The 14280-nt window shown below is 35.9% G+C and overlaps 1 protein-coding gene across 1 annotated transcript; it reads left to right on the top strand.

The window, feature by feature from the left end:
• Positions 1-954: 954 nt before the first annotated feature.
• On the top strand, positions 955-10096 carry LOC110467131 (calmodulin-6-like). The gene is made up of 5 exons (XM_021524066.1): positions 955-1078; positions 3484-3511; positions 3741-3884; positions 5850-6098; positions 9361-10096. Exons 1-5 carry the CDS (start codon positions 1076-1078, stop codon positions 9384-9386), a joined length of 450 nt encoding a protein of 149 aa, XP_021379741.1. The 5' UTR covers positions 955-1075; the 3' UTR covers positions 9387-10096.
• Positions 10097-14280: the final 4184 nt, after the last annotated feature.

Below are 14280 nucleotides of genomic sequence, written 5' to 3'. Positions count from 1 at the left end.
CAGAGTGTGTATCTCTGTCTACACTTTACACAGACATTACAGAGTATGTATATCTGTCTACACTATACACAGACATTACAGAGTGTGTATCTCTGTTTACACTATACACAGACATTACAATGTATGTTTCTCTGTCTACACTATACACAGACATTACAGAGTGTGTATCTCTGTCCTCACTATACACAGACACTGCAGAGTATGTATCTCTGTCTACACTATACACAGACATTACAATGTATGTTTCTCTGTCTACACTATACACAGACATTACAGAGTATGTTTCTATGACATTTTCGTATGTAAAATAAGTTGCAATTGTGAACCCTCGCAATCATTAATGTGGTATAAAACATGCTACTAAGTTGATAACGTCTTCCTGGTTACGTTGCATAAATTGAGGGCGTGATTGTGAGGTGGAAAAAATAGCGCGTGTGAGCTGTCTTATCCCTGGTACAGATAAAGACAGGTTTCTCTAGTAAAATTGGGAACGAATCTTTGAAATGAAGTGGAAAATAAGGTTGATGAAGAGTACGGCGGAAATGTCAAAAAAATAAATATATTCGATCAAAAAAATATGTATCTACAAATGCCAATATATTTTAACCAACATAATTTAAAATGTTTTGTCGACACTGTTGTTAACGCATGACGCTGATGAAAAGCACGAAACGACCCCTTCTTCAGTACCACTTACAGACCGCTTTGGCGTTATAATGACATAGCGAAATGGTCACATAGTCCTTTTCTTAATGTTAAGTCAATATAAGTAAGTATACTCAGAAGGTTAGGTACGGACTCTTAAAGGGTGGACATGATCGCTATCAAGGCATGGAGCTCATTGGTCTTAAGGTATCTATATCTATTTAAAGCAATCAATTAGGAATGATATCGGTACAAAACTTTACCATTGTAGTCCTTTTCTTAATGTTAAGTCAATATAAGCCACTGTTTTAACAACGAATAGAAGTGTAGTCTTGTGGAAAGATTAGTCGATTTTGTGTATTAATACTGAAATAACCTCAGCATAGTGCATTGTCTTATTTCACTCAGAGGACCTCTTAAGACCAACAAAATGGTAAGTTTGTTTAATTTTATTGCAATTTAATATCTTGTATATATAAATTAATAGCATATACCGGAAACAAACACTGTCTGGCTTACATATGTGAACTATGAACGGCGGTGTGGTATATAATGTTGAAAATGTTAGACTGAGCTTGCCAGATTTCTTGTCTTATTTATAAAATATCAAACACATTCCATTTGTAACTTCACCAAAATAGAAGAAAAATTCGATAACTTAACGAACATAAGTGTTCTTACATGCTTTCTGTTATTTCGTTTTTTGTAATTCCTATATGTAACTAAATATTTATATTTCATTCTTCAAATAAATTCATCGGTGCACAATACTGACATTAGCTGGTATTTGGGGAGGGAAGGGGGCTCTGTCGGCCTGATGTTAGCAACAAAACTGAATCATAAAATCCTTGTTATAGAATAGCCACGTTACAAATACATGTTTGCCTTTTTATGATTCAGCCTGGATTAATCATAAACATGTTCTAGACAACCTATCTTGAATTAATATTCAAACCACTGGTATACTTTACCAACTCTTTTATCACAATAGTTAAAACTTGTTTTCAGCAAAGTGGGATACTTATCTATATTTTGGAGTGAGGTGTTTCTAATATATTAAGTAAGATAGAAATACTATAGTGTTCAGATGTAAAATAAATTACTGATATTCGACCTTATTTGATATTTATGACTATTACCTGTGAAATATATCGGATGTTTTAATTTGATAAAAAGTTATATCTTCACTGCAGTGAAGATATAGTACATTTAATACAGTAAACTTTGCTCCATTGCTTTCCGCCAACATATTCCAGGGTCCGTTCTTCTCTTATTCTTAAGAATTCCTTTGTGTCCTTTCCTCATTTTATTGCCAAACCATTAATGACGTCAACCTTTCTTTGGAGAAATGTGAAGATATACGTCTGACATTGACCAATCAGAACGACTCATTCTATTCATTGCATTCACAGCAGTAGACTTCAATTTCAAACGCAGATGAAGCGAAGGTATTTACGTAACTGTAAAACTGATAACTTTGTTAAGAAATCTTACCAGATATTTGAGTAAGCTATTCAAAATGGCGAGCAGCATTTTTATGAAGCATTACTGTGTTAGAGCCTCTTTAAGGTAATTGGATTGTGTCACCATTTCCCAGTAGAATTCATTCAAATTTTGTAGTTATATTGCTTTGAAGTAAAGAAAATTTTCTACCACAAAAAAAGTATAGGTTGTCAGAATTTTAAGGATTTGAAATGGCAATTTATGTAAAAAGGAGTGAATTTGGGAAAAAAATTGAAAGACACATTTTTTTTCAAAATAATGTCAATAACAATGATACTGACATAGATTAGTATTGCATTAATGTATATCAATTTCATAAATGCTGAAATTGTGTAAAACTCATTATCTATAAACGATTAAATATTGACATTTTATGATAAAACCATATACACATAGTAATGGCATGTATGAGTTATCGTTCTTGAAAAACTTCACAGTGTAGTGAAATAGGTAGCCGGTTTCCTGAAGTACAGAAAAATGAGCACATGTGACTCATTGAAAAAAAAACCACCTGAATTAATGCATGGATTGCTTTGAAATAATTTAATATTGAGAGAACACACTGTTCTGTCAAAAATAAACATACAATATTCATCAGTTTAATATTAAACATTAGAATATGCGGAAATTGTGATACTGTCTCCCTACATTGGAATTTCAACTAAGGAAGTACTTCCTATCTCCGTTTATCAATACACTCCTATGACCTTAAGCGTCACATTGTACTCTACTAACTCCCATTCGGGGAACCCTTGGCACTTTCCCTAAACGAGAAAATTTTACGGATAGTGCCGACGGTTTCCGATATATAACTCCCTCACTTTTTAATGCTGAGATGTTTTCATATAGAACAAGATATGTAATGAAATATATAAAAATAGAGTTATCCTACATTGGTGTTCCACACGGGACAAATGTTGACGTTGTCATATACAAAGATAAGACAAAGTTGATATCAGGTGATGCAGTGTAAGATCTTAAATGTCTAGCCCGAGGGCCAGACATTATAGAATCTTAGCCCGAAGGTTGAGGTTTTTCTAACTTGCTTTTAGACAAGGAAATGTCACACAGGTAGAAATGTGGATACACCTATAGGCTATCCAGGGTAACAAAAGCACGTATATTTGTATACTACATATGTGCTCTCTACGTGGCACGTATATCTTACATACGCAGAGGTGGGGAAATGATGTATTTATTTCCTATATACATGTTTTTATCTAGATAGTTTCACGGGAAACTGTTGTTTACTCGGCTAAAATTGGTTTGAAATGTTTATTTTAAAGGTGTTTCTTATATACGACTTAAGTTAATCCGCAGTTGATCTTGTTTCAGTCCAAGGTAACCAAAGAAGAAAAGACACGTAAGTGTGAAACAGATTAATTTCTTTTTAGAATAAGAGTGGTTTCTCACGTGCAATATTTATAGAATGGTACTATATATCACATCAAAAGTAACATTAACAAAAAGAACCATGAATAATTTATACCATATCGTTAGCAGAATGTATACCGTTTCAAATTGGTTTATACATGTATATTGCTTCTCAAATACAATGTATATTGTTTTCTCATTTTTTTATTTTTTTTCAGTTTTGAGAAAAGTTTTTGATAAATTTGATACAGATGAAACAGGGGCACTAAGTGCAAAAGAATTATCTGAGGCCCTGGCCGCAAATAAAATCTACAAGTCGATAAAGGAAGTCGAACAGATCGTCAAGAAGAGAGATACTGACGGTAAGTCTATTTCTAAATATATCTATAGCAATAAAGTACATTTACAATCTCGGTTTGACGCCTCTCGTTTAAAGGGGCTGGTCGGGGAAAAAATACAAAATACAAAATGCGTTCTCTGTCCTTCCAAAAGTTATACCAGGGCAATATGATGGTCGAGTTCTGCTTGCAATGTCCAGTTTTGACCACTGAAATCTCGGGAAGCCCCCCGTAAATTTAGCGCAGATCTATTTTTATATGTCATTGGTTGTTTCGAAAGTGAGGCAATGAAGATAACAACAATAGCACGCCGTCACGTGCCATGTCGGACTCAACTAGCGGACAAGACAGCAATACTATACGTAAATAATTGTTTTCAAAGGTCATGTATGATGCAAGTGTAGCATTCCTACCTATATGTTGTTGTTATATATAACGGTATTGATACCTCGTGCCTGTCTTTCGCCGCTATGTTTACATTTGGCCTTGTTAATGATGCGCGTGCGGTAAAATTACATTATTGATCTGGGTCAATTGAGAGTTTTAGACTGGCAGGTGACGATTTAGGATTTCTTTGATATAATTATAATTTTTACTCTTAGGGAGTGAATTTCAGCAAAATTTGTATCGGTATATTTCATAAGAATGTATTTTAAACATGTGTATGCCATTTCAGCAAATATGGCATTTTTTCCCCGACTAGCCCCTTTAATCTGGCGCCTCAATTGCCTAAAATCTAGTTCAATTCCTTTTCTTCTCTCCTTTTGTTAAGAATCCCTTTATTTGTTTACTTCATTTTATTGGCAAACCCTTTCATAACGTAAAAATGTCTATGGACAAATAAATGGTGGCATTATAACGAGAATTTATTGTACGACAAATGATATCGGCAAAACATGTTCTTTTATAAGTGTGACAGAGTACATACCGTATCAATCCTAGAAACGTCACAATTAATCCCAAAAACGTCACACAGAAACACTGCATACCGTATTAATCCCAGAAACGTCACACAGAAACACGCATACCGTATTAATCCCAGAAACGCCACACAGTAACACTGCATACCGTATTAATCCTAGAAACGTCACACAGAAACACTGCATACCGTATTAATCCTAGAAACGTCACACAGAAACACTGCATACCGTATTAATCCCAAAAACGTCACACAGAAACACTGCATACCGTATTAATCCTAGAAACGTCACACAGAAACACTGCATACCGTATTAATCCTAGAAACGTCACACAGAAACACTTTAAAGGTTGTGCTACATGATTGTTTGTACAATCCATACTTAACAGTCTGACAAACATGTTTACAAATATTTTCTGGCTGGTTTCAATCGTAATAACATAAAGGTTGATATCAAAATATTGAACGTAGTCTAAGAGTATGTACTGTTTGTACTTTAAATAATGTTGAAGATGAGTTTCATTTTTTGTTGAAATGTCTGTTATTCTGATTTGATTGTTAAATTTTGGAAAAACTACTACGGGAAAAAGCAAATTATGTTTAAAATAATAGAATTATTAAATATACAAACACAAAAGAACTCAAAAGAACTAGTCAATTTGGCCAATTATATAAAAGCGGCATTCATATGCGATTTGCCTATGAATGCCAATTGAAAGCAGTTCACTACCTATGTTTACCATTTTTTTAATCTGTTTATCTTATAAAAAACCATTTACACTTATTTTTCAGCATTTAGTTCGAATATATATGCATCGTGTATGCTTGTTCAATGAATAGAACAGCCATTACCCAGAGACGGTCAGTGGTATCGAAGGTACAAATTATGACGTCATAATAATAATGACGTGAACAATCGGTTAATGACATTCATAGCCTATATGAATGCCAGCTGAATGTGGTAGGGTGATATAGTGGTAATGCCGTACGATGATAAATATATGTATATGGGTACCACCGATATATAAATATTTGTTAAATTCTTAAAATTGACACAAATTTCATTTCAGGAAGTGGTTCTTTGGAGTTCGAAGAATTTTTAGAAGTGTATGAAGATTTACGAAAAACAGCTGGAAATCCACAAACAGAATTAAGAAAAGCATTTGATACATTTGATAAAGACAAGAATGGAGTGCTAAGCAGGGAGGAATTCCGGGAAATCATGATGGTCAAAGGCACCATGAAGTTGACAGAGGTCCAGTTTGACGCACTTATGCGAATGGTTGATAAGAATAACGACGGTAAAATAAGCCCAGAAGGTAATACTCATGTATGATTGTGAAATAATTTCCCTTTATGTAGAGAACTAGAGGCACGGTAGTTTAGTGGTAAGATGCCGGGCTCGTGACCGAAGGGTTGTGGATTCGAGCAAAGGCACGGCACTGCGTTGTATCTTTGAGCAAGATACTTTACTCCGCTTGTTCCAGTTTACTCAGTTGTAAATGAGTACGTGGTTGGGTAGTGCTAGAACTGTTGAATGCTAGCTGTGAGCGCCGAAATTGGAGCATCGGCTGTAGGCTCCGAAGGAAGTTGAGAAAGATATTGGCTGGTCGCAAAGGCCCTATAACGTTGAGACGACCTACGAACTGGTAAATAAAAAACATCGAATTATTATAATTATTATTATTATTGATAAACCATGTACTGTCGCAATCAAATTTGCTGTTGAATGGTATTTTGACAACACAGAAAGTGAAAAGAATTATAAGAAATAAACAAATGCGTCAACCCTAAACAAGATTTTGTATAGCACGTCTACAAAATACATATAGTTCCTAAATTTAAAGGGCCGCATTGGCCGAGTGGTTAAGGCGTCTGACCGTCTATAATCACTAGCCCTCCACAACTGGGTCGCGGGGTTGCTAAAACCTGGCACGTCCGTAACTGTTAATAGGACGTAAAACACAAATAACCAGCCTAGTTTCAAATAAACAAACCGTTTCAATAATTTCATATACTGACGAAATGTTTTTTACTAGTTTAATCTAAAATTGTATCAGTAGGATTTTCTGTAGTATAGTCATGATACTAAGCAAATGTTGTACACTCCATGTACATTGAGGTGAAGGGAATCACCGCATCAGTTTTAAGCGCAAAGAATATCCTTCATCTTTTCGCATTGCAGAGTTATCTGCTCTTGTGAGCAGGTATTGATTGTAACGTCATTAGTTTGTGTGTGAAAATTACGTCGTTTTCTCAAAAATGTATGACGTTACTGTCACAAACAAATGACGTAACAATCAATACCTGCTCACTAGAGCAGAAAACTCTGCAATACGAAACGAGTTCTGACTTCCCCTGTCATCTTTTTATATGCCCTGTGGCCCCTAAACTAGACACTTATGTTGATGCAGAGTTGGTATGACTCCTGTATGGCAATATTGGTAATATTTAATAGTGTATCGACTTTGTAATATACCGGTTCCCAGAAAAACAGTAACTCAGTACTAGGACACAAGTATAGTCTGCCCAATTTAGGAATACTTTCTTTATAAAGAAAAACAGTAACTCAATACTAGGACACAAGTACAGTCTGCCCAATTTAGGAATACTTTCTTTATAAACGGAAACAGAAACTCGAAAATATTGATTAATTATAGTCTGCCCATTTAGGAATACTTTACACAAATACAAAATACACATCGATAATGTGAGGGTCGCAATATCTCTACAGATGGGGTACAGGCGGTTTTTTGTACTCATTCATATCGGTAACTGTTGTGTAGGACGTGTCAGTATTTCCCCACTAATCGTTTCGATAATGTATAAGAGTATCGACACCTGGACTTACGTTTTCACCTTTCACTTCGTTTGCTTTTGTATCCTGTTTGTTGCTGATTTTTGTAAGATTTCTCAGCATGTTTGTCTTAACAAATAGGTACAGACAAATATTCTTATGTACCGAAACTATCGAGTAACGAACCCTCTAGAATTCCTCTATGTGTGTTGTAACTCTTTCACCACTATACACCATAATGAATTCATCAAGATCAATGCATGGTCGAATTTATTAAAGTAAGATAGGGTTGATAGGGTGAGAGTGCCAGTGACCGACTAAAGTCTTAGATTTATCTTAGTAAAAGTCATATAATTATGTTCGTAAAAAAGTTTGATTTGTATATCTAGATGATAAATACTTATAACACATAAATGTTTACTTAAGAATGTTATTAAAGTACTTGTTCGTTTATATTGACTGTGTTTGAATACAGCTGCCGGAATTCACCGGAATTACAACGCTTCTTATTCTAGAACAACTATGATATGCATACAGCACATGTAAATTATTTTGTTAAAGATGAGTTTCTGAAAAGAAAACCATACCTTGGTGTTTTTTTTACGAAAAATAACAGAGATAAAATAAAGCAAACAATATTCGACAACAGCGTTTTTATTGAAAACAGGGGAAAATAGCAATAGGGGAAATAGTCCGGGATTCGAACCATAGACTACAGGTTGTTATGCATGTTCTATCGCGCTAACCGACTAAGCTATAACGTCAACGGAAGTGTATTAGCCCAACAGCTATATCCTTAACGAGATCAAATGGAGGTTACTATACATGTATATGAAAAACAACAGTGCTGTGGGGCAGGGATATTTAAAGTGCAGTGTTCGCGCTATGACGAATCACTGTGTTGTCCTTCTCTCTCCTAGCACGCCTGACCGATTTAAAACGTCACAAGGTTACAGGTAGATATATAGCTTTCTCTTATCCTGGACAGGTGTATCCGCATTTTTACCGTTGTGATATTTTCTTGTCTCACCCTAGGGTTGAGACGGGGGGATTCCCCTATTCCTAACAATGGCATGACGTCACTTTAACACTACAATGAGGTCACGTCAACAATCCATCAACGTCACGTCAACCCTGAATTTAGCATGTAACGTTATCATTACATTGTGCATATGATACACAATAAAAGAACAGGGTAAGAGAAAAGGAATCATTCACCCCCTTGTGGGTGAGATAGTGGAATCTCAACTTGGGGAAAGATTCTTTAGTTGCCAAACACTCGGCAAAGCCTCGTGTTTGGCAACTTAAGAATCCTCCCCCTCGGATTGAGATTCTCCTATCTCACCCCCAAGGGGGTGAAAGATTTTATTAGTATGCTGTACACCAAGGTAAGGAACGAATTGTTACAAATGTCAGCTTTAAAAAACAAATTGAAAAAAATCTTTGGTCTGGGAACTCGTTTTGCCAATAGTCACGTTAAAATACTTAAATTGATTAGAGCGATAGTATAACAATCTGAGGTCCAGGGTTCGAATCCCGGTAGACCCATGCTGCAGTTTTACACTCAGAACACTGTTGTTGATAGCATTTTGTTTGTTCTATCTTTAATATTTCTCATAAAAGTCCCGCACGGTATGACTTTTTTTTCTGAAATGATTTATCAAAGCTGTAGTCATGCCGAAAAAACAGTTTCCAACACTTAGCTACAGTTTTGTCAGTGGTAGGAGGATCCTTAAAGAATCTTTATTATTATTTATTTTTTTGTATTACTATTTTTTTTCCAGAATACATCAATTTCATGTGCCAGTGAGACGAAGAAACGTTACCGTGACCAGTAAGAAGGCTCGACCAATCTGTCGGAAATGAACAAGACATGACTAGGACTGTGACAATTGTTCCCTTGTACTGTCAGTGGTACTACAGACTTCCTAATCCGAGGCCAGACACGAATGGAACGAAGTCACAGTTATACATCACTATTCAACAACTTTCTGTTGATCAAAGTAGTATGTGGAGATAGCGTTTAATGGAGAAGTTTTAACAAAAGTGTTCACTAACGCTTAACTAGACCAAATTATATTGTATTTATTTGCTGCCTTGATTTATCTATAGTTTTATTTTTTTACATCCTCATCCTCATATGATCCAACCAATGGGGATATAGGAATATGTTGTGTCATCTAATATAAACGTATGCTGTGTGTAACACTACGTGTCTCAATTATGACGTCACAATACAGACTATTGGTAGTCTGTCATGAAAAACTTATTGCGAAGACGAAAAATATACATTTTCCAAAGAAATTCGATAAAAACAAATACTTTTGAACTCATTTTCATTTTCTATGAGATCACAACAACGCGCGACTTTTAGGCTTACTTTAGGTTTAAAAATAGTCGTGAAAATAGGCAAACGTATAAAATACTTGTATTTTTTAACCTCATATATACATGTAATTAAACTAAACTTGTATGTTTCATGGGATTTCCTCTATATTTTAAATGAATAAAGTATGTCAAGCCGTGTTCATTTGATCATTTGTTTATTTTCTCACATAAAAGGTATACCGTATACAAGCGGTTTTCACTCTAAGGATCCTATGTCACAGCCAAAATATGTGACCATGCTTTGGATTTATTTAAAGATGAAATTATAAAAAGAGTCAAAAACAATGTTCTTTGGGTTAAAATACAACGGCGTCAGACGAGGATTCGAACCCTGGACTATCTGAACCGGGGACTTAGCTCTAACGAGCTGGTCAATCGTTACTTATTGGCGCGCTACAGTTATATCTAAAACGGAACTAAAGGGAGGTTACTGTAGGTTAGAAAACTACAGTGGAACTCTTTAGTGTTTTGCATGCAGTGGGACAGGGATCCTTAAGTATTTAAGTAGCACGTATTCAGAATGAATCAAGTAACTTATCAGCCACTCATCATTCTATACATGAAAAAACTGTGGTTTTACATGTGGGTTTTACACATGTTAAACCATATATTTATAACATACTTCATGAGTTTAGTTTCACATGGTTTAACGTCCTATTAACACCTTTGTTTAGTTAAGAATCCCCGTAACACTGCCAAATTCTGTAACCAAGTTCTAGGAAAAAAAATCGCCGGCAGAACTATAATTGATAATTCATTTCTGAAAAGAAAATCATGCCGTGCGGGACTGATATGAGAAATAATAAAGATAAAATAAACAAAAAATATTATCAACAACAGTGTTTTGAGAAATTCAGCATTGGTAGAGTGGGATTCGAACCCTAGACCTCAGATTGTTCTACTATCACTCTAACCAGTTAAGTTACCTGGTCAAAGGAAGTGACCAGGCCTAACTGTGCTACAGCTATATATCCAAATAGGGTTACGGTATTTAGGAAAAACCACTGTCCAGTGGGACAGGGATCCTTAAGGACGTGCCTCTATTTGTAAAATGAATGCATGTACATGTATGTGAGCTGGAGGCGATATGTTGGGTATTTGCTTCCTTGCGATAGCGCGGATCTGATGCCGACTTAATAGTGCTATTTCACTGAAAGTCAATGCTGAAAGCGCCAAGCACAGCATTTCTTCTGGTCACAATGTACCGAGTCAGTAAAGTCAGCTGTTAGATTGATATCGAGACAAATCTAAACTACTGTTGAAATAGAAGAGGGCATGCGTGAAATCCCTAAGTTATATTCATTTTAGAAATAAGAGTACGTGTGATCGAGCGGCAGACAACGTTATACATCACTTCAAAACATTCACGACACACTGATCATACACGCAATACATTTGTCGAGTGGAAGTTCTATGTTAAAGTACGGAGCGCATCTCACTCCTGAAAATGCGGAACGTACCAGCGCTTATACTCCTGTGTTATGGTGTCATCTTGCTATTAGCATCTTCCAACTGTTACAAGCATGGCAACCGTCCACTAGACTTTACAAATCGACCTCAAACAGGTTCGTATTTTTATATACAGGTTATTGAAACAATCTGTAATTTACATGAGTATCTGAATGAAATCTAGCATCTATATATCATTAACATATGTGTTACATGTAACCATTGAGGCGTATATTATATTTATATATTTTACCTTCAAGCCGCGGTCACATCTTACGGTCACGCACGTATAGTTGACCGTAGTAGGGGATGACCGTAGTTGACTATAGTCATTTTAACCCTAGTTTAACCGTAGTTCAACGTAGTTGGCCGTATTTACACGTAGTTCACCCTCCTTAAACTTTCTTTATATACTTCAACCTAGTTGACCGTAGTAACATTGCAATGTAGTCTACATCTTACATGAAGACGTCAAAGACTCCCAATTAACACCCGTAATTCATTGTTTTACAGCTAAAGGTCTTGGCGGTTCGAATCCGAGAAATGGAGTATGTTCGTATTGTAAACAAGTAGGCCACTGGTATTGTGTGTACTTCGGATGTGCCAAGTGACGGACAAGGCGGAGGTTTGAGAATAAACATCAAGTTTGTAAACCACTTCATAAGTGTAATCATCAGTGAAATCAACTTTAAAAGAATGGTAAAGAGCGCTAACATCCGGGCCAACAAGAGTGATTAATATAAGTTGTAATAGCTTGTTTCATAATTTTTGTAAAAGAAATAAAGTATTTGTTCATAAATGTTTTAAGAAAAGATCTCTGATAACTTGTATCTTAACATCAACAAAAGCAGAGGTGTTCTGTTCTGATGTTGTTCCGATTAAATCGAATTTTCAACATGTTACTAAACATCACAGCTATTCTATAACACCAGAGGTGTTCCGTTCATATGGTGTTCCGAAAATATTTCACCAACATAAATCAAATTCATCCAACAGCAATAATATTGCACTAACAACAATATACATTCCAACAACAACAATACGCATTCGATCAACAGCAATACACATTTAACCAACATCAATACATTATCCACCAACACAAATTGCACATTCATCCAACATCAATATAAATTCCACCATCTCTAATACATATTCCACAAACACCTTTACACATTCCACCAAGCACAATACACATTCCACCAGGCACAATACATATTCCACCTAGCACAATATACATTCCATGAACAACAATACACGTACCACAAACAACAATACACATTACAACATCACCAATATACATTCAATCTACAATACTACACATTCCATCTACATCAAAACACATTCCTCCAACAACAATTCCATTCCATCTACACCAAAACACATTCCACCAACATCAATACACATCCCACAAACATCAGTACACGTTCCACCAACATCAATACACATCCCACAAACATCAGTACACGTTCCACCAACCTCAATACACATCCCACCAACATCAATACACGTTCCACCAACATCAATACACGTTCCACCACCATCAATAAACATCCCACAAACATTAGTACACGTTCCACCAAGCTCAATACACGTTCCACCACCATCAATAAACATCCCACAAACATTAGTACACGTTCCACCAAAATCAATACACATCCCCCCAACATCAATACCCGTTCCACCAACATCAATACACATCCCACCAACATCAATACACATTCCACCAACATCAATACACATTACACCAACCACAATACACATTCCATCTACACCAAAACACATTACACCAACTCAAATACACAATACACCAACAGCAATACACGTTTCACCAACATCAATACACATTCCACCAACATCATTACACGTTCCACCAACATCAATACACGTTCCACCAACATCAATACACATCCCACCAACATCAATACACGTTCCACCAACATCAATACACGTTCCACCAAGATCAATACACGTTCCACCAACATCAATACACATCCCACCAACATCAATACACATTCCACCAACATCAATACACGTTTCACCAACATCAATACACCTTCCACCAACATCATTACACGTTCCACCAACATCAATACACGTTCCACCAACATCAATACACATTCCACCAACATCATTACACGTTCCACCAACATCAATATACGTTCCACCAACATCAATACACATTCCACCAACATCAATACACGTTTCACCAACATCAATACACGTTTCACCAACATCAATACACGTTCCACCAACATCAACGAAAACACACGTTTTCACCAACAGAAATGATATCTGTTCATATACATGTATACAGTTTTTGATAGTAATAGTGTACCAGCTCATGCCGACGTTAAGTGGTAATTTAAATTACCTCTTATACGTTATTGGGAAATATCCATTTTGTATGATTTGAAGGTGGATGTCTTTGTTACGCTTATTAGGGTGCCTTACTGTTTTGTTTCACTACCGCGGTTCTTGCTTCGAGAACGTACCATCACTCGGATGTAGCCCACCGGATGTACATGGCGGATATCGTCGATGAGGCAGAACACATTTACCCTTCAGGATCACCTGCATTTATTCTCCTTGTACTTTTGCAGGAGTCTCCATGTACCTATTTCCTTCGTTTATAGCTTGCCCTAGTTTTATCAATATGGAGTTGGAATTACTTCGTACTTACTTTGGTATTATTTTTATTATCTTTTTAGATTATATGTTCAAAGTTTCCAGGCGACCAGAATAAATCAAATATCTAGTGTATACTAATGTTCAATGCAAAAGTAGGAATCGATATCCCAATAGTCAGTGTTATGTTTTTGTGACTGCAAAACCGAATGTGCTAACTATGAGATAAGCAGTGTGTAAAA

This window comes from Mizuhopecten yessoensis, unplaced genomic scaffold (assembly GCF_002113885.1).
Source record: "Mizuhopecten yessoensis strain PY_sf001 unplaced genomic scaffold, ASM211388v2 scaffold11161, whole genome shotgun sequence".
In the NCBI taxonomy this organism is placed as follows: domain Eukaryota; kingdom Metazoa; phylum Mollusca; class Bivalvia; order Pectinida; family Pectinidae; genus Mizuhopecten; species Mizuhopecten yessoensis.
Note: the sequence above shows the minus strand (reverse complement) of the source record. Positions and strands in the feature narration are given on the sequence as shown.